This window comes from Mesocricetus auratus, unplaced genomic scaffold (assembly GCF_017639785.1).
Source record: "Mesocricetus auratus isolate SY011 unplaced genomic scaffold, BCM_Maur_2.0 Super-Scaffold_100057, whole genome shotgun sequence".
Classification (NCBI taxonomy): domain Eukaryota; kingdom Metazoa; phylum Chordata; class Mammalia; order Rodentia; family Cricetidae; genus Mesocricetus; species Mesocricetus auratus.
Genome location: NW_024429233.1, coordinates 4,573,760 through 4,596,333, shown reverse-complemented (window position 1 = coordinate 4,596,333; position 22,574 = coordinate 4,573,760). Strand labels below are relative to the sequence as shown.

The 22,574-nt window shown below is 37.8% G+C and overlaps 1 protein-coding gene across 1 annotated transcript in view; it reads left to right on the top strand.

Annotated features, from left to right (window-relative positions):
- LOC101830115 (zinc finger protein 809-like) overlaps window positions 1-8,690 on the top strand; it is a 32,895-nt gene extending 24,205 nt beyond the window's left edge. Inside the window, exons 5-6 of the mRNA XM_013124521.3 lie at window positions 4,140-4,249; window positions 5,620-8,690. Of these exons, the coding sequence (XP_012979975.2) occupies window positions 4,140-4,249; window positions 5,620-6,078 (569 nt within the window). The 3' untranslated portion in view covers window positions 6,079-8,690. The remainder of the gene's footprint in view (window positions 1-4,139; window positions 4,250-5,619) is intronic.
- Window positions 8,691-22,574: the final 13,884 nt, after the last annotated feature.

The following is a 22,574-nucleotide window of genomic DNA, read 5'->3' as shown; positions in this document are numbered from 1 at the left end:
CCACCTCTTCTTTGCCTCTTCTCTTTCTCCTATCTCCTTCTCCCCTCCCCCATGCTCCCAATTTGCTTAGATCTCATCCCTTTCCCCTTCTCCAGTTTCCTCCTTGTTCCATGCCTTCTCTGGCAGTGTGGATTGTAGGCTGGTCATCTTTTACTCTATGTCTAAAATCCATGTATGAATGAGTGCATACCATGTTTGACTTTTTATGACTGGGTTGCCTTACTCAGAATGGTTTCTTCTAATCCCATCCATTTGCCTGAGAATTTCAAGATTCCATTGCCGGGCGCCCCCCCCCACTAACTAATAATCCATTGTGTAAATGTACCACATTTACTTCATCCATTCATCGATTGGGTTCTGGCTACTACAAATAATGCCGCTATGAACATAGTTACACATATGTCCTTGTTGTATAAATGTGCATCTTTTTGGTATATACCTAAGAATGGAATTGCTGGTTCTTGAGGTACACTGGTTCCCATTTTCCAGAGAACCCGCCATACTGATTTCTAAAACTTTGCACTCCCACCAGCAGTGGAGGACTGTTCCCCTTTCTTCACATCCTCTCCAGCATAAACTGTCATTAGTGTTTTTGATTTTAGACATTCTCACAGGAGTAAGATGGTATCTCAGAGATATTTTGATTTGCATTTCCCTGATGGCTAAGGATGTTGAACACTTTCTTAAGTGTCTTCCAGACATTTTTGATTCCTCTATTGAGAATTCTCTATTTAGTTCTTTACCCCACTTTTTACTTGGATTATTTGGTGTTTTGGTGACTACCTTCTTGAGTTCTTAATATATTTTGAAAATCAGCCCTCTGTCAGATGTGGGATTGGTGAATATCTTTTCCTATTTTGTGGGCTGCTATTTTGTCTTGTTAACTATGTCCTTTGCCTTACAGAAGCTTCTCAGTTTCAGTCAGCCCCATTTATTAATTGTCATTCTCAGTGTCTGTGCTACTGATGTTATTTTCAGGAATCAGGCTCCTGTACCAATTTGTTCAAGGGTACTTCCCAATTACTCTTGTAAGAGGTTCAGTGTGACTGGATTTATGTTGAAGTCTTTGATTCATTTGGCTTTAAGTTTTGTGCATGGTGATAGATATGGATCTATCTGCAATCTTCTATATACCAGCTTCCAGTTATATCAGTATCATTTGTTGAATATGCTTTGTTTTTTCCATTATATACTTTCAGCTTATTTGTCAAAAATCAGGTGTTCGTAGGTGTATGGGTTAATATCAGTGTTTTCAATTCCGTTCAATTGGTCTACCTGTCTATTTTTATGCAAATATCAAGCTGCTTTCAGGGCTATAGCTCTATAATAGAGCTTAAAGTCAGGGATGGTGATGCCTTCAGAAGTTCCTTTATAGTACAGCATTGTTATGGCTATCCTGGGTCTTTGATTTTTCATATAAAGTTGAGTATTATTCGTTCAAGGTCTGTGAAGAAATGTGCTGGGATTTTGATAGGGATTGCATTGAATCTGTAGATTGATTTTTGGCAAGAATGCCATTTTTACTATGTTGGTCCTACCTATCCAAGAGCATGGGAGATCTTTCCATTTCCTGGTGTCTTCTTTAATTTCTTTCTTTAAAGACAAAAGTTCTTTCTATGCAGGTCTTTAACTTGTTTGGTTAGTGTTAACCCAAGATATTTTATGTTGTTTGTGGCTATTGTAAAGGGTGATGTTTCTCTGATTTCTTTCTCAGCCTATTTATTGTCTGAATATAGTAGGGCTACTGATTTTTCTTTTTAGTTCTTTAGGTATCCTGCCCTGTGGCTGAAGGTGCTTGTTAGGTGTAGGACTTCCTGGGTAGAGTTTTAGTCTCTAGTGTGACTATTCTCTAGTTTCTTCATGTGAGCACTTAGTGCTATGAACTTTCCTCTTATTACTGCTTTCAAAGAGTCCCATGTGTCTTCATTTTTATTTAATTCTAGGATGTCTTTGATTTCTTTCTTTATTTCTTCCTTCACCCAGGAATGGTGCAGTTGCGCATTGTTCAATTTCCATGAGTTTTAAGGGTTTCTGCAATTTGATTTGTTGTTGAATTCTATCTTTAAAGCATGGTGGTCAGATAAGATAGAGGGGATTTTCCTATTTTTTTATTCTATTGAGGTTTGCTATGTTGCTGAGTATGTGGTCTATTTTAGAGTATGTTCCATGTGGCACTGACAAGTAGATATGTTCTTTTGTGATTGGATGGAATGTTCTATAGATGTCTGTTATACCCAATTGGGTCATCATTTCTGTTAGTTCTTTTCTTAAGTTTCTGTCTAGTGGTCCTGTCTAGTATTGAGTGGGGTGTTGAAGTCTCCCACTATAACTGTGTAAGGTTTTATGTGTGATTTGAGTTTTAGTAATGTTTCTTTTATGAACATGGGTGCCTTTGTATTTGAGGCATTTATGTTCAGAATAGAGACATCAGAATAATGGATTTTTTCTGTGATGAATATGAAATGACATTCATCTCTTTTGATTGATTTTAGGTTGAAATCTAATTTGTTAATATTAGGATACCTACACAGCTTGAATTCTGTCTTTGTATCCATTCTGTTAGTCTGTGTATTTTTTAGGCAAGTTAACACCATTAATACAGAGGGAAATTAAGGACCATTTAGTGTTAATTCTTGTTTGTTTTGGATTTGTTGTTATTGTTGGTATAATGTGTGGATTTTCCACGAGTTTTCTTTGAGGTTTTGGTAAAGTCGGATTATCTATTATCTATGTTTTTGTAAGTGTAGTTAACTGCCTTAGGTTGGAGATTTCCTTCCAGTTCTTCCTGCAGAGCTGGATTAGTGGACTTGTATTGTATAGATCTGGTTTTCTCATGGAGTTATCTTGTTTTCTCCATCTATAGTGACTGAAAGTTTTGCTGGGTATAGTAGTCTGGGTTGGCTTCCATGGTCTCTTAGTGTTTGTAGAATATCTATCTGGGACCTCTGGATTTCAGTTTCCATGGAGAAGTCAGGTGTAATTCTGATGTGTTTGCCTTTATATGTTATTTGACCTTTTTCCTTAGCTGTTCGTAGTATTCTTTCTTTATTTTGCATGTTTGATGTTTTGATTATTATGTGGCAAGTGGACTTTTTTGTGGTTAACTCTATTTGGTGTTCTGTAAGCTTCTTGTACTATCATTAGCATGTCTTTCTTTAGGTTGGGAACGTTTTTTTCTGTGATCTTGTTGAATATGTTTTCTGCACATTTGAGTTGGGTTTCTTCACCTTCTATGCCTATTATTCTTAGGATTGGTCTTTTCATGGTGTCCCATATTTCCTGGATATTTAGTGTTAAGGATTTGTTGTATTTAAGATTTTCTTTCATCAATGAACCTATTTCCTTTAGTTCATCTTCAGTGCCTGAATTTTTCTCTTCCATCTCTTGTATTTTCTTGGTTATGCTTGCATGTGTAGCTACTGATCATTTACCCAGCTTTTCTATTTCCAGCATTCCCTCAGTTTGTGTTGCCTTTATTGTCTCCATTTCAGTTTTCAGGTCTTGAACTGTTTGAATTGCTTCCTTCATCTGTTTGATTGTTTTTTGGGTTTTTTTTTGTTTTCCTTGCTTTCTTTAAAAGATTTGTTGATTTCTTGCAATTTTTTTGTTCTTTCTTTCATTTCTTTAAGAGATTTTCTCATATCCCCTTTGAGTGCCTCTATCAGTTTCATGAAGTTGTTTTTTTTAAGGTCATTCTCTGCTTCATCTGTGTTGGGATATTCAGGTCTTGCTGCTGTTGAGTCCCTAGACTCTGGTGGTGTCATATAAGTCTTTCTGTTGTTGGATGTGTTCTTATACTGTCATTTTCCCATCTCTTCTTCCAGTGGGTATAGGTAAGGTTTCTCCCTCTCCTCATTACTGATGGGTGGAGGGGCAAGACAGGAGTGGTGACTGATGATGCTGGCTGCTTTGTTCTGTCTCCTGGTCCCTCTGGCAGATTTTTGTACCAGGAAGGGTCTGGCAGCCACAGGTCAGGTGACTGGAAGAGGGAAAGTTGTGGTTAAAGAGCCCCTGGCACACCTCTATACCAGAGGGTGAAGGGTCAATATTATTTTATAGTTTCTCTGAGAATAAGAAGACAGGCACATGAAGAATTTTTCAGTTATTCATAAATGAGGATATTTTTAATGTCATTTTAGGTGTTCATAAAGTGTCTACTCCAATTGAGAACCACCAGGAATATCACAAGGGACTTTTGTGGCAAGTTGAAATCACCAACAGCCAGACATCAAATGAAGAAATTGTTGAAGTAAGTAAAATATTTAACATGAGCTTTTAACATATTTCAATTGTAAACATAAAGATTGGAAATTAGGAGTATTTCTTCAGGAACTTTACCCAGGTCAGCAAGGTGACTCGGTTTGTAAAGGGACTTGCCACCAAGCCTAATCATCTGAATGTGATCACCATGTCCCATGTGGCAGATGGTAAAGAAAAACCCCAAAATGTGTCCTTTGACCTCCATATGTGTGTCATCGTATGCATATGTACACACAAATGTAATTTGAAAAGATGAAAGAAATTAACTGAGTAGATTAGTCAGTAAAATGCTTGATGTAGAAAATGAGAATTTGAGTTTACATCCTTAGAAGCCATAAATTAAGACATCTGTGGTGATATATATCTCAAAATAGTGCAGTGAAGTTGGAGAGATTAGAGTCACTGGGGCTTGCTGACTTATGATTACTTCCAAAGTAGGGAGCTTTGGGTCCTTTTCCAAACAAAACTAAAAATAGGATGAATAGTGATTTATGAAGACACTGAAGAGCAACCTCTAATACATAGATATACATAAACTTGTGTACACACATTTGTTACCTCCTGTACATTTACAAAGGAACTCATAGCCGAGTATCTTTCTCTTTTGGGTGATTGTTGCCAGCTGGAGAACATAATTTTTTTTCTTTTGTTCTTTTTTCTTTTTTTTGTATTTATTTTTTTCCTTTTTAAATTTAAATTTAGATTAGAAACAAGGTTGCTTCACAAGTCAGTTCCAGGTCCCTCTCCGTTTCCCTCCCCTCCTCCAGTGCCCTCCCCCAACCCCCCAATATCTTTGGGGATGTCCATAGTCTGTCATTTCATCCAGGGCAGGTCTTAGACCCTCCCTCAAGAGTTCAGGGTGAGAGTGCATCTCACATTTTTGGATGGGAGTCCAAAGTCCATGTATATACTCGGGATAAATACTGATCTACTGCCCAAGGCTCAATAGATTACCTAGGCCTCCTCACTGACACCCCCATTCAGGGGGTCTTGATCAGCCCCATGCTGGATTCCCAGGCATCAGCCTGGGATTCAAGAGTTAGCCCTTGTGGAGAACATAATTTTAATGATAATGGGAAAATTACTCTGACATCCTGATCAACTTAATTTGCCATAATCTCAGTCAAAATTGACTATGATGTTGTAAATATATTTGATCAGTGATATTGTTCAAGGCAATATTATTTATATATGAATTTTCATATTAGACAGATCTCTTGTAAACTCAGTAAATATTACAAATTTTATATGTGACATTTATGTCTATAACACAAGAACAATTCCAAGCTAATATTAGAAAGCACATTTAGGAAAAGGCCCTGTGGCTATAAGAAATATAACTAATTCCTTTGTCTTAAGGCAGAACTGAATGTGGCACAGAAATTCCACCAAAGTTCAGCATCTTATGAAGGGAAAGGATGTTTGAAGATGTTTTGCCAGCAGTCACAGGACACAGAGGATCAGAGGACACACACACATAAGAAACATTTCAGTTTTAACTCACTTCTCAACAACTGTCAGAGACTTAAAGTGGAGACACCCTGTACACATAGAGCATGCAAGAATGCATTCTCTTTGAAGTCACATGTCATTGAACAGCAGACACGTCATATAGGTGAGAAGCCATATGAAAGTTCAAGATGTGGGCAAGCTTCCCACATCAGTTCTCAGCATCAGATCACTCATACAGAGAAGCCCTACAAATGTCTGGAATGTGGGAAATATTTCTACTACAAGTCACAAATCACTGAGCATCAGAGAAGTCACACAGGTGAGAAGCCACATGAATGTACAGAATGTAGGAAAGGTTTTTACTAAAAGTCACAACTCACTCGACACCAGAGAAGTCATACAGGGGAGAAGCCCTATGAATGTATTAAATGTGGAAAATCTTTCTACTGTAACACACATCTTTCTCTACACCAGAGGATTCATGAAAGTGAGAAACCTTATGAGTGTACAGAATGTGGGAAAGCTTTCTCTTTTAGTGCATGGCTCACTCGACATCAAAGGACTCATACAGATGAGAAGCCATATGAATGCATACAATGCCCCAAAGCATTCTACTTTAAAAAACAACTTACTTGTCATCTGAAAACACATACTGCTGAGAGGCGCTTTGAATGTAAGCAATGTGGGAAAGCGTTCTACTGGAGGTCTAACCTTACTTTGCATCATAAAACTCATACTGGTGAGAACCCTTATGAATGTAAGCAATGTGGAAAAGCATTTTACTGCAAGTCCCACCTCACTGTACATCAGAGAACTCATATAAGTGACAAGCTCTATCAATGTACAGAATGAAAGAAAGCATTCTACTCTCAGACACAGCTTACTGTACATCAGAAAACTCACACTGATGAGAAGCCCTATGAATGTAAGCAATGTGGGAAAGCATTCTCCAGTAAGTCTGAACTTAATGCACATCAGAAAACTCATACAGGGGAGAAGCCCTATGAATGTAAAGAGTGTGGAAAAGCATTCTATAACAAGTATTTGCTAATTGAATACCATTGAGTTCATACAGGTGAGAAGCCATACCAATGTACAGAATGCAAGAAAGCATTCTATTGCAAGAAGTATCTTTCTCTACATCAGAAAACTCATGCAAGTGAGAAGTCATTTCATTGTGCAGAATGTGGGAAAGCTTTTTCCTGGATGTCACACCTCATTCAACATCAGAGAATTCATACAGGTGAGAAACCCTATACGTGTGAACAATGTAGGAAAGCATACTACTTCAAGAAGCAACTCACTTGACATAAAAGAACTCATAAACATGATAAATCACTGGATGTAAATAATGCAGGACATTTCATGGTAAATAAAACTTCTCTGTGTATGAAAGAACTCATAGGAGAGACCTTGTAACTCCACCCAATGCAGAAATTTTTCTTCCTGATGTCACACCTCACTCAAAGTCAAATGAGAAAGCCTAAGAATTGAAAGAATCCATGAAATCTTACTAAAGTACGTAATCAGAAAGCTTGCAGGTAAGAACCTGATTAATGTACAAACTATGGGCAATTTCTGATGTAAGTCAGATGTCACTCTGCCAGTGAACACATACCACAATGAGGCATACAACTAAGATTGTTGGAAGGGGTGGTACCATAGTGTTCTCTGTAAGAGAAGCCATACATGTGAATGTCTCCTATGAAGTTAAAAAATGTAGAAAAGCTGTGTCATTCTTCAGTTTACTTGAGTATTTTGTAGGTGAGTAATACCTAATGTAAAGAATGGAGGAAAGCTTTCTAACATTAAACTCCATGAATTCACACCTGAAAACTTATGCAGGTGTGGGGCCCGATGAAATTAAAATAGACAGTTTTTGAAATAGAATTTAGGCCTCTACATTAGCAACTTCATCTCTGATATGCCAGGTACAGCAAAAAGTACAGTGTTTTCAATTCTAGATCCTCATCCTGCAAGTTTATTGAGACACCTTAGCAACATATGTTATCATTGCATATGGTTAAAAGCCTTCTTGAAGCACCCCATGTCATCACAACCCATGTGTTTAAAACACTAAGTATATGAAGAATGCCAAAACTTTTAATTAAATTTGAAATTCATCTGGAATTAGAAACCCAACAGAGGTGATTAAGCAGGGGAATCCAATTTGAAACCATGTCAGTAGTCCATCTGAGTTTATTACAAAGATTCACCAACAAATCATAGATGTAAGGATTCTAGAAGAGGCATTCATCCATGCTCCCACCATACCAGCCGTCAGATAACTTATGAAAGTGAGAGTACATTTGAAGTTTAAAAGTGAACTTGTCTTAGTTGTGACTCAGTGGCAATAAGCATATGAATTGTGTACTATGTGTATTTACACATAAAAGTTTTGATGTGTTGTCTTAGAATGTTTACATTCATGGGGCATTTATATCAGTTAAAATTGTCTACACGTTTTAATGTCTCATCATCAGACATGAACATTTTGAATGTGTCACATTTGTATAATTGTTTAGTTTGGAGACAAAATCTTGATGTGTAGCCTTAGTGTCTTCTGGCTTCTGCATCTGCATAGTTATATACCCACACATGGAAACAGAACATGTACACACAATAGAAAAATGCCAATATTTTATGTTAGGAAATTATGTATTAGTATATATCATTGTCACATTAATGTTCAAATTAAATTAAAATGTTCAACTATAACCCAATAAAGAAACATAATAATAATAATGTTCCTTGCCAATATCCATCAGGCAAGTTTTTATTTATTTACTTATTTGTTTATTTATTTTAGGTTTTCATTCGTTATTGTAATGCTTTGGATCAAAACCATAGACTCAGGCATTGTAGGCAAGTGCTGTATCCTGAGTTATAGGTCCCTGGACAACATTTTAATGTATTTCTTGTTATCACTGGGACTTTGTGTTGAAACTAACCAATTAAAGGCCACACATACATAAGTATCTGTGCTTTATGGACATTAGAATTTATTTCCTTGAGTGGCTTTGGCATAACCACATAGAATATGTGAAGTTTGTCTAAAAATAGAGCAACTGAAGGTCAGAGTATACCTTAGTAATAGGGTATATGCCTCTGTAAATACACTTTGTAACTGTAATCCCCAGAACACATGAAGAATATACACAGATTTAAAGATAGGAAACATAGTACAAAGAGAAGGTACCAGATTTATTCTTCAAAGTCATTTCTCTGTGACCTTGACCAACTATGCTGTACATTGAAAAGTTTAAAATACTTCCCCAAGTAATGCCACAATTTGAAGATTCAGATACTCACAACATAAATACTAGGACGACACTCCATGTAGCTACACAGCACATAGTGACTATAGCCACAAATTGTTAAATCACTCAATATTTTAAAGAAGGTAAACAAAATATATAAAGCTTTTAGGAATAAATAACACATTTTAATCACAATAAAATATGCACAGTAGATAACATAAAATGAGAGACACAATATCAATGAAATAACTTTAAAGAGGGAAAAGTAAAAATGAGATAGAGTTTTGTGTTTAGCAGAGTATCCTTTAATGAACTAAGTAGAGGACACAATGCAATTAAATTTATATATGATTTTTCACAAAAAAATTAAATTGGAAATATGAGTTGCTAATAAGAATCTTTTATTACATATATGTATTGTATATATATACGAGTCCATATTCCACTGTGAGTGTGTGTGTGTGTGTGTGTTTAGGTTTGAGGGCAACTTCCTTTGAACCTCCAAATTAGTAATAAGCATTTTTCCAGATGTAATTAAGCTAATTACCAGGATGTGAATGATGTCATCTTGGATTTTAGAGATGAACCCTAAATCAAATCATACTGTCCTCATTAAGAGACACAGGAGAAGTGGTGTGACGAATTCCTGTGTTCTTAGCTACTCTGCTGGCCAAGCCAGTAGTTTCAAAAGTTGAAGGTCAGTCTGGACTACTTTCTGACAAGAGAAAGTACAAGACGTGGCTGGGAAAATAGAGCATGATAATCTAAACAATTAGGCGGTGGAAGCAATGAGATCAAAATTTAAAATCATCCTCCAGTATAGAATGAGGTCCATGCCAGCATGATCTTGGTGAGACCCTATCTTTAAAAGAATTCTGAACCCAATCAAATAAAGGTTTTATTATTTTTTGGTTTTTTTTATTTTTTCTTATGATTACCCATCCCCAACTAAAGTATAGCTCAGAAACACAAATACTTGGGAACACTATTGTAACAGGTGTCCCTGGGAAGAGGTCAAAATAATAACAGTGGATATATAATGAAGACAATGACTTTCTTCTCCCAGAATATTTTTTCACAGTAGGTCACATCACTGGGACAGAATATCAAGGCCATCACTGAATTCTAGGATAAAAAATAATCACCCTTAACTCAGTGGCTTGGGTCTGTCTTAAAACTTGCTCACAGTATGAAGTGACCACTGGAAACTATTTTAACAGTAAGTCCCAATCACATGTCCAATCTGCAATGTATGTTACCATGGAGTTACCTGCCAAACTCAAAAGCTCAAGTATCCTGCTCCAGTGAGCCTGTGAGAGCTTTCTCTAACAAGATCCAAGAATGTTTTCTTCCATTCTACGTTCTGTAATACTTTTGCATGTTCCTTTTCCCTATTCTTTTGATGTCCTGTATAATGGATCCTATATCAGGAATCCACATGGACCTCTTCTCCAGAAGACCTAAGACTATTCCTGGACTAGGGTTCATATTTACTGAGTTAATTACCCACTCCATAGCTGCAGTCAGTGAAAACATTGTTGGGTTCCCATATAGAACTTGAGGTTCTTCTCATCCTGATTATTGTTGTCACAGTCATTACCTGTCTTCCTAAAATTAAACTACATTGCCACATTTTTTGTTTAGAAACAATCATTATACATACCCCCCCTGTTCCCTCTCTCTCTCATCCTCCCATGTCCAACATCTACTTCCCCAACCTAGCCCCCACAAGCTCCCCAAGGATAGTGAAGCCTTCCATGGGGGATAATTAAGGTCTGTCATTTCGGGGAAGGCCTAGGCCATCTCCTTGTATCTGGGCTGAAGTAATACCCTCCATAGGGACTGGCCTCCCAAAATCCATTTGTGCGCTAGTAATAAATACTGCTTCCACTGTTAGAGGTCCCATAGACTTCTCAGGCCTCCTAACTGGCACCCACATTCAGAGGGCTTGGTTTGGTTCAATGCTGGTTGCCCAGCTTTACAACTGGTGTTCCTGTGTTCTCACCAGGTCAAGTCATCTATCTGTGTTGTTTTCTCCAGCACAGTCTTGACTCCTTTGCTCGTCCCTCTCTACAGCTGGATTCCAGGAGTATGGCTTAGTGCTTAGCTGTGGGTGCCTGTTTCTGCTTCCATTAGTTACTAGATGAAAGCGCTAGGATGGCGATTAAGGTAGTCATCAATCTCATTATAGGGGAAGGGGATCAAAGGCGGCCTCTCCACTGCTGCCTACAGTGCCACATGTAATCAGTATGACTTTTATTATCCTGCTACTCCTGTCCCTGACCATACAACCAATATTCCTACCACTTTCCCAAAAGGCCCATGATAACGCAAATGTTCTTCAGTCCTTCTGGAGGACTTCTGCATTTTTCCATCTCTAATGCCTAATTGGACTGGTGGTGATTAGCAAGAATTTTTCAAATAAACCAGATTGGGTGCTGGAGAGATGACTCCCTAGTTTAACAGCAGTGGCTGTTCATCCAGAGGACCCAGGTTTGGTTCCTAGGACACATACAATGGCTAACAACTCTGTATAAACTCCAGTTTCAGATGTTCTGGTAATCTCTTCTGGTCTCTGTGGATATCAGGTATGCATGTAGTGCATATATATAGCTAAATCTTACAAATAAAGCAAATTTATAATCTTACTAATTCCAAAACTTACTGGATACAAATGACTACAAAGATGTTTCCTTACATCTCTTCCTTTGTCAGTTAACTGTTCAGTCTTGTCATATATTGAGCTTCTGAGCTAGGTCTCCATTTGTATTAAGTCTATTCTCACAAGCAACTGTCATCATTCCATGATATAGGACACAAAGAAGGTAACTTAAAAAAAATCCTTAATTGCTGCACAACAGAAGTATATACTATCAGAATCCCCGACAAAACTATTATGTAAAAATTCAAGCCTTGTTTATGTTGAACCTATCTTTGAAGGATTTTTACCTCCTTAAAAAATTAAAGTTGTCTCCCACATACTGGAGAGATGACTCAGTGGTTAAGAGCACTGTGTGTTCTTCCAAAGGACATGGGTTCAGTTCCCGGCACCCACATGGCAGTTCACAACTGTCTGTAAGTCCAGTTCTAGTGATCTGACACCCTCACATAAACATAATTGAAATGCAAAACACAAATGCACATAAAATAAAAAGAAATTATTTAAAAATTGTGTCTCACTCTAGTAAACACCAGGGTTTTCAAAATAGAGATCAAGCAATTACACCTATTTGGGGAATTATAACAGCATTTGGACACCAAATCTAACTTCAACCCTAACCCTAACCCTAACTCTGCTATTTCTTTTGTGCCCAAACATGTTCCTTTTCTGGAATAATTAATCATGTACTTTAAAAAATTTATTTTATGTGTTTGGATGTATTGCCTGAATGTATATTACCAGATACTTGCCTGGTTCCATTGAAGACCAGAAAAGGGCGATAAGTTATGTGAAACAGTTACAATTGTGACCCATCATGTAGGTGCTAGTAATTGAACCCAGTGTTCCTTTACTGCTGAGATAACTCTTCAACCCCATTAGCCATTCATCTTTTTACTTGTGCATTGCCACATGTCTTAGTTACTTTTCTGTTGTTATGATTAAATACCAAACAACTTGTAAAAGAAAATGTTTAATTTAGGTTTGACAGTTGCAGAGGGTTTTACAGTCTGTGACTACTATACATGATAACAGGCATGTAGGCATGGTGTTGAAGTAGTTGATAACTTATGTCCCTATATAAAAGTAGGAAACAGAGAAACAGATGATGGAGATTTTGAAAATTCAAAGACCATGACCAGTGGCACATCTCCAACAAGCTCATATCTCCTAATCCTTCCCAAACAGTTCCACCAACTGGGGACCAAGTATTCATGACCTACAGGGGCCGTTGTTGTTCAAATAACCTCACTACATGTCTTCTGAGGACCCTTTCTCTTCTGTGAAATCATGTCTTTTCCTATCTATTGACTTTTTAGACTAGCATTTTGCACAGCATAGTACTTAGTGGACAAATGATGAAATATCCCAAAGAAAATAAGCATCCTCAAGGAGTTTGCATTTCAATCCAAAGTTTATTAATTATTCAGCAAGCACCATAGGACAGTAGAAGAAACTACCAGAAATATAAAACTTGGGGCTAGGTCACCCCTGAGATCTTAGTACTGGAGAAGCAGGTAGTACATGAGTTTGGCATTAGCAAGAAACAGAAAACCCTATTTTAAAAACACAAAATGGGGAAAGCCAATCTCATTTCTAGTTGGAAAAAAAGCATTGTGTTTTGCATTTGCCAGTGTCTCTGCATAATCAAGTTTTTGCAGATTTAAATGTTAAAAATAAAAGAGTGCTAGAAGCTATAGGCAGATGATTTAAGGAAATACTAGGCAAGAAGTTTTATATAAGTGGTGGCTCTGGCTTACTCCTTTGTGTCTCTTATCATTCAGCATTTACTCTCTATGTCTGACTCTTGGATTTTAGGATTAAAACCAATGAGAACTAGTGATACACTCTGCCTTAGTTCCTTGGTGCTAGAATGGATGATATGAAACCACATGACCAGCTAAAAGAGATTGTTTTCTGTTTTTTTTATTTTTAATCTCTTTCAATGTATGTATGTGTGTTTACCTTTGGAAACCAGAGAATTCAGATTCCCTTTCAGCTGACTGTGAGCTGACATAAGTATTAGGATTTGGTGTATGGTCTTCGTTCTCTTAACCACTAGGCTAGCTCTCTAACCCCTCAAAGAGAATTTAGTAAGTTATTTATTGATTTTATATGTTTGAGTTTTTTCCATATATGTATGTATGTGTGCCATGTATGTTCCTGGTGCTTGCAGAGGTCAGAGGAAGGCATCAGATCTCCTGGAAATGGAGTAACAAATGGTTGTGAGCTGTCATGTGGGTGCTGGAAACCAAGGCCCATGTGCCCTACAAGAGCAGGTGCTGTTAGACATTGAGTAGTCCTCTTCTGTTTTTTCTGTTCACATTACCAACTCAGACCATACTACTGAATTAGTCATGACCATTCTAAATAAGCCTTTTATTACGCCTAATGTTGCAATACCAATAATACAGCACAGGGCATTGTCTACCAGCCTATTCACCAAGTGAGTTGAATGGGTGGCTTATGTAAGTAGAGTAGGGACGTTTGTAGCAATTGTAGCAACCTCTTCTGAACTTGAAATTTAATAATGCATTAATCGTAGCATTGTTTATTTAGTAGCACCAGTCAGAAAACTCTGTTAGTCCACCAGAAGAGATCCTGCCTAATCCATACAGAAATGGTTGCAAAATTACCTAGACTCTAGATTCTAGAATTTATTGAGACTCCTGATAGCAAAAACAAAATACAACAAACAAAGATGATTGGAAATGGCCAGGTTAGAGAGTACATGCTCAGAATAGATATGATCCTGGATGCTATCTCAAGCACTAAAGAAATTAGTTATAATGGTGTATACCTGTAATTCTACCAATCAGGATATGGAGGTAGTTACAGACATCCAGGGATATTATCTCATAGGTTTCTTGATTCATCCACAAAGTATTTATAACCACTAGTTTGGTATAAAGCTAGTCTTGTCTGAAGTTTAATAATCCTTTGCTCAAGTATTCTAGGGCAACAATAGAGAATCTAACAGTTGCCAGTAAAGGGGTCATATTGCCCCAATATCCTTGTTTACTTATAGAGAGTTAGCATCAGTATGAGTGTTCAGAATTAAATTTTCAAAACATGTCTACTAACAGTACTGGTGACCTTAATGGTGCATCAACAATGTTTGACACAAGCCCTGTTGTTAGTGAAGACTCAAATAGATTCCTTTCATATGTCTGAGTTACTCTGTCAGTAACATTTTTGAAAGTTAAAATGAAACAAAGCCACAACAAAAACCTTACATTAATGCTCACGTTAGTATTTAGTGGTGTGGAGATAAGAGTATCATGAATTCTATTACATCATGGACCTGCAGATTTATGCCAGCCCTACAAGCTAGAGAAATAAAGCTGTGGTTCCCCAGGTGCTGCTCTGACCCTTATCCTACAGATGTGGTAAGAATGTGTATACAAATGTACTTCCATCTCTGCCATTCTAATGGCCACCCAAACTGTCTTTGGGGTATCATCAAGTTGAAATATTTTCTCTTTCATGTATACTCTCTCTGAGTGGTGTAAGTGTACCTCCCCCAACATTCATGCAAAATACACATACACATAATATAAAATAACAAGTCTCAGAAAAAGAAAAGGAAACCACATCATCCAATCAAACAAGCAAATAATGAAATGACAATATCTGAGTATGATTCTCAACTGTAATGCTAGCATTCAGGAGTTTGAGGATGAGGCCAGGCTGGGCAATATAGTCAGTTGCAGACTGGCTTGCACAGTGAGTTCTGTGTCAGCTCCTGGAGCTATGTTGAAAGAATGACCTACATTAGCAAATCATTCTTCAGTGAAAGGGTCCTGATGATGAGTTTCTAGGGGATTAGAAAGATAAAAAAGATAGAGAAGGTAAAAGCTGGGGTTGGTAGGTCTGACATAAGCTATGTATTATGTCAAGCAAAGCAATTAAGAAGTACAGCAGCTTCTACATTATTTCCAGGCGAGAAATGGGACAGAGTCAGCAATGGAACAAGGTCAGCAGGAGGCTAATCAAGCAATGCTGCACAAAGGGAACACAGGGTAATCCAGGAACATTAGACTGAACATACTGATACTGATAACTGTAGTTTCTTCCTGAGAAAAAGCCTAGTTCCAAGGTCTTGAAACCCTCTTTTGAAAACCAGGCCTCAGCCCCACACTAGCCTCAGCCCCACACTAGCCTCAGCCCCACACTAGCCTCAGCCCCACACTAGCCTCAGCCCCACACTAGCCTCAGCAAATCTTCTGAGCAAGGACACAGAACTAGATTCTTTTTCCCCTTTCACCGGTATCTGAGGAAACCTTGGATCAGTCTGGACCTCAACAAAGAAATACTTGGATAACATTGAGATAATTGGTAATTGAATAAAAAGAACATATGGCTCAACAGTGATACTAAGAGAAATTGAAATATTTTTAAAGTTAAATATACATCTTATGAAAATTCATGGCAAAGAGCACAAGTGCTCATGGATGAATTAAATCACAAATGCAGAGAGATAGAGAGAGAGAGAGAGAAAGAGAGAGAGAGAGAGAGAGAGAGAGAGAGAGAGAGAGAGAGAGAGAGAGAGAAATCAATCATTTAGGAACTGGAGAAAGAAGCTAAATTAAGCACAGGAAAGTAACAATTACCAACTCTTGTTTTCATTTTGATATAGTTTTTTTTCAATTTTTCAATTGTTGTGTAATTTGCTAGGTAGGCTAGACTGACCTTGAAATCAGAGATCCACCTGCCTTGCCTCATGAGTACTGGAATTAAAGATGTGTGTCACTGTGCTTTATTTAGCATTTACCATCAAGCCTTATGTTGCCTTGCAACTGTCAAAAGAAGGTAACCATCATAATTCTTATTCTGCCTGCCCTGTGACACCTGTCTGCTTTCATGTTCTTGATTCAGCTTTCTTTCCTAAACCCCAGCAAATACTAAAAAGTGAAAATTTTTGAAATTTTTGAAAAATGTTTTCTAAGGCATGATGATATATAATGATCTAAAGTAGAGGAATATAAAACTCTTAAGTTGTTTGATATCCAGTTTTCTTAGAAAATTTTCAAAATTGAAACCATATGATTCCATCTTATTGGGAGACTTTATTAATCAGGTGTATGAATGTATTGTCTGCATGTGTGTCTGTGTACTGCCTGTGTGTATTGCCCTCAGAGGCTAGATGGGGATATCAGTTCCCCTGGTATTGCATTACAAATTGTTGTGAGCTGCCAATGTGGGTGCTTAGAATTGGACAGAGGTCCTCTGAAAAAGCATGCATCCATCTCCTACCCAAGGATATTTTTTGGAAAACACACTTGTAACACTACTGTGGAATAGGAAAAGAGAATCTAGGTCATTTCTGTTTCATCTCATTTTACACATTTATTTACAAACAGTCTCTATAGCCTTGGCTAGCCTTGGTCTCATAAAGATTGCCTCTGTCTCGCAGGTGCTGGGATTAAGATCATATGCCACCACTTCCTGTTTTGGAATATAGTTTAAGATGTGTTATATTTATTTATGCTGTATAATATTTGTTTAATGATTCAAAGATGTGTTGCATTCTTTTATTTTGCATTTGTTCAACTCTGTAAAGCTGCATTACTTGCTCTGCCTAAAACACCTGATTGGTCTAATAAAGAGCTGAACAGCCAATAGCTAGGCAAGAAAAAGGATAGGTGGGACTTGTGGGCAGAAAGAATAAATAGGAGGAGAAATCTAGGGGAGGAGGAAAAGAGTGAGGAGAAAGAAAAGGAGAAGGAGAGGAGGAAACCAGGGACAAGCCCTCATGCTAGCCACAGAGCAAGTCTCAGACTAAAAAACAAAAGGAAAAAAGAGATAAATAGAATAAAGAAAGGCAAAAAGCCAAGAGTGAAAACATAGTTAAAGAAAAAAGGATAATTTAAGTTAGAAAAACTGGCTAGAAATCAGGTGTTGGTGGCGCACAACTTTAATCCCAGCACTTGGGAGGCAGAGACAGGAAGATCTCTGTGAATTCGAGGCCAGCCTTGTCTACAGAGTGAGTTACAGGACGGCCTCCAAAACAATACAGAGAAACCCAGTCTCAAAAGAAAACAAGAAAGAAGGAAAGAAAGAAAGGAAGGAAGGAAGGAAGGAAGGAAGGAAGGAAGGAAGGAAGGAAGGAAAAACTGGCTAGAAATAAGCCAAGCTAAGGTCAGGCATTCATAAGTGAGAATAAGTCTCCATGTGTTTGTTTGGGAACTGGATGGCAGGCCCCCAAAAAGTAAAAACTGAAAACCAACTACAATTCCCAGACTTCTGTTTTATCTATTCTTTTTATTTTGGTGAACAAATCATTCATGTGGAAGGACTTGTATGCATTCTTTAAGAATAAAGACTACCATTCAGACAGTTTAGTGACTCAGTCCTGTAATCCATTAGGCTCACTGAGGTGGGAGGATTGTTGAATTATGTGCCAATTCAGTTTGAAGGATGGAATAGGAACTAGACAGATGCCTGAGATGCAGTCAGAATCAATGAAGATGGAAAACTTACATTCTTTTGCTCACCCTCTTGGTTCCTGTTATATTCCCCTACTGGTCTTAGTAAATGAGTCAAATCATTAACTTATCCTGTTTTAGTTTAAGATACAGTGCCATGATGTTACTCCAATAAGAATGAGAATTAATTGTATAGTCAGTGCTGATTCCAGAGTAGTTAGCCTGTGGACTAAGAGAACACAGACAAGTACCAATTATTTCCCCAACCATGGCAAGATTTTTTTTCTAATTATTCCTGATCAATTAGTGCCAGAGAACTGCTCCAGTGGGGATCAGGTCCCAAAGATATGTGGAGTTGGCAGGGGGAAGGAGGAGACTGACAACCTGAGAGTGAATCAGAATTCACTGCATTCACTGAAAAAAAAAAAGATACACCCTTTATACGCAATAGTTTAGCCACAGGCAAGATTGAAAGCAGACTCAATGATTCAAGGATGAAAGCAGCCATTAATTTCATTATAGCATCTTTCCGGAAACAAAAGCAGTAAGTTCGGCTAATGTCTAAATGTCTGTTGTCCTCAAAATTTCAGTAACCCCACTAGGTGCCCACTGACTTCAATGGAAGGGTCACCAGTTCCTACTGCCAGAGTTAAGGAGGATGACTGCTTTACCAAGCAGGAACTTTCCGCAAGCCCGTAAGAGAATAGAGGCCCTTATCCAAATGACTGACCTTGGAAAAAGGACTTCTGGGGACCAGACACTCCACTATAATTTAAGAATAATTTTCATTCCTCAAGGAGCATGATTCAGTGTTTTTGCCATGTCTTTGTATCACTATACGGGCCTGTTTCTCTCACACACGCCCAGAAGGGAAGGTCCTGATGTCTTACTCGTTTCCCATTATACCATACCATTCCGATTCCTCTATACTTATTAACTGAACTCCTGCACATAATGGCCTCAGGCTCTGGATATGGATTGTATGCACTTCATCCTTGGGATCAGGTGTGTCCAGTTAGTAAATTTCTAATTTTCCTATTCTTGATGTAATTAGGGAGCACAATTCCTGTGTGCAGAGTTATCGCACTATATGGTTCCACAGCGGCAGGGATTTTTACCAAGGAATTACTTTATTTAAAGAGACTAGCACTATATACATTTTCACCCTTCAAAGCCCACATGAAATTTCCCAGAAGAAAAGAAATAATGATTAAAAATGAAGCTAAAAGGGTGCTGGAGAATTGTGATCTGCAAAGTCAAAATTATGGAACTTTGTCAAGCAGTAATTGTTGCCACGCAGTTCAGCCCACATTAGTGTGGAAACAGGTTGTTTTCAAAGCCAAACATAGGAAACTGAAAATTTTAGTATCTCTAGGTCCTGATCATCAACCTGTCTTTTGCCGTGGTCTGGCCTGTATCACTCCTACATTTCAGGAGCCATCTATTTTGATGGGGCTGCAATTGAAACCAACTGAACATCCCCAGGTCCGACCCTGAATGGAAGAATGTGGGTGAGGGAAGCCTAGCTACCCAATGACATTAAGGATGAGACATAGACATCTGGTCATCTCAGGAGGGTTCTCAGTAAATACTGGAGACCATGGTTAATTCCAGCATCATCTTAAATAACTCTCCAAAACCAGCGGTACTGGCATAAGACACCTATTATTATATAGAGAGGGCTTATTGGAAATATTTCCTCTAACCCTCAAGACACTCCTAAGTGACATGTACTCAAATTCTCAGACACTCCATGTTGATGCCATTTTAAAGTACAATGCAGATGAAACCAGAAGTCTCAAGGCACATGGCAAGCTTTCAAAGCATGCTAAAATCAGTGAAACTGATACAACTGGAAATGATGATGAAATTCAGTTTGATAACATTGGGGATAATAATGAGGACATTGACGATATCTAAAATGAGCTCAACATTTTACATTCCGGTCCTTCTGAAGATTGCCATGCAAGTTTGTAATCTGGCCAGCCATAGACCTCAAAGAAAAGTTTTCACTCTCTTGATTGCAATTTGTTGAGGCAGACTTAATTCAGTACTAAGGTCACTTCTTTCAAAACTGATAATATCTTAAGTGATATGTTAAGCACACTTTGTTCATTTGATGCAATAGAACTCAAGATCATGTAAGAAAAAAATGCTGCCTTTCCTACTTAGACCACTTCCAGTAAGTAAATACATGTTTTGAATAAATAATTTGCCTTGCACTCATTATAAATTATGATTAAGCTCTCCTTTTGCATAGCTGTTGACTGTACAATCTTTGTGTATATTCCAGTCAATGGGTTGACAGTTTGACTAGTTTCTATTTCTATATAGTTCAGAGGCCACATGTCTAAGCATAAGCAGCAATCCTGACCAATTTCTGGTTGGGAATGATTAGCTCTATTTCCAGAGTCCCTTCCTATAGCACAGAATTTGATTTACCATGTTTTTGTTGTTGTTATTTTCTAAAGGCCAGAGTCTTCTAAGTTAAGGAACTATTCTATTGTCATTAATCTTATAATCCTTAGATTGTATTTTGACTGTTTAAAACTTTTTTAAATGACATCTCATACTGCATAGAAATCTCTAAGACATGCCGGAAACCACGCATTTTGGGGGCAAATTACTTGTTAAAACTGCAGGTTATAATAAATTTTAGGCATAAGAGGGAATCCAGGAGAAATAGGGAAACACAGAGTCAGTGCTTACAGGAACAGAATTCCCATTAGGCTGCAGCCTGAGTGGCCAGACCACTGCTAGACAATCAGGTCAGTAACTGTGGACTTGTGATTGCTGGGTGAAATAGCAGTAGATTAAGGCAATGGCAAAGATAAAACATCACTTAATAGTGGCACTAATTTCTGCACTTCCTTCTGAGATGTAATACTGCTTTGATTCACTGTTTTCTTTGGCAGAGGTTAACTCTGAAAGCTTGCAGTCAGTCTTTACATGATAGCCCTCACTCCACGAGTCAGGGAATCAGTGGAGAATTCTGCCAACTTCTAAGTATTTATCTCAATTTTTCATTCTGGAACTAGGGAAATAACAACATGACAAGTTCAGGTGCCTACTGGCCCTACCATGAACTGGACATAAGCAAAAATTCCATTAGTCACCTGAACTCCACCAGCCCTACTTTAACTAGAGGGGCATGATTCTTGGAATTGCCAAGAATCAGTGCCAATTCAGAACTAGTAGTCAATAGTCCCCAGAAAGTCTGATTGTTATTTCCCACTATACAGCAATCTTTGTAAAACATCATAGCTACCTCTGGGGAAGAATTGGGTAAAGGCTAACAGTAAAACTTTCAGGTATCATATCAAGGTCTTTCCTCAGGGGAACCTGGCTTCCCTCTCATTCAAAGGGTTCTAATTCTGCAACCTGGCTAAAGTCTGGAAATTGATTCACTGGCTAAGATTGGTTTTTGCCACAATCCAGTGTAGCCTTTCTTTCATTTGTTTGAGAATTTCCCCTCTTATACAGACCAAAAAAAAAAAAAAAAAAAAGAAAGAAATAAAATGCAGTAGGCTTCTTATCTATTTCATGCCTGGAAATCAAGATTGATTAGCTAGTACCAAAGGCCCACACAAATCAGGCCACTATAAAATTCACCTTGCCTATGTTGACCATTACAGGTTAGACCATTGTAAGTATTGTTTTGTCTGTGCTGCCTCAACCAGTGAAAAGTATACTAGTTTAACTTCTGCTTGCAAAACCAATTATACGTGAGATGACTTAATTGTCCTTGAAATTCCCCTTAGTTGTGCATAAAAGAAGCCTGAACGATCCTCTAGGAGATGTCACCATTTTGCACAGGTGAATGACCCTGCATATCCTGAAATAGTAATAAATGCTCTTTGGTTTTACATACTGTTTGAGTCTGGCCCTCCTTCAGCACTTCCTCAGACTGTTACAAATTTTTATCACTAAACACATTGTTGTCCTTCAATGTTTTCTAAAATTGATTAATTTTATCATGGAGATTTTTCCTGTCCTTTATCAGTTTATCTAGAGGTACTAAGAACAGCCAACCAGCAACACATTCTCCTCCAAACTGCTAAAAGTTTTATATACATGGTCACTAAATCAATGTCATTTATTTAGTCATTTATGAATCAAGATAATCAAATATACTTTTCTCTTTAAGTTTGAAATATAGTTTACAGCATAGGCTTCCAGAACATTCTGAGCTCCCAGGAGAGGGAGTGACTGGAGAGGCTTCAGTAGATGAATTTCCTGGTTTTTGATACTTCAGATCAAAAGCCTATTTCAGATACTTAAAAGATTTATCCTTATATTTCTGTTTCCCTAGAACTTCTCTGGTACCAAAATCTGAATTAGTCAGGGTTCTCTAGAGTCACAGAACTTATGGAATGAATCTCTCTCGCTCTTTCTGAAATTTATTGGAAAGACTTAAAGACTTCAGTCCAACTAATCCAACAATCACTAGCTAGGAACAGAAAATCCAAGAATCTAGTCGCTGTTCAGTGGCACAAAGGTGGGTGTCTCAGGTGG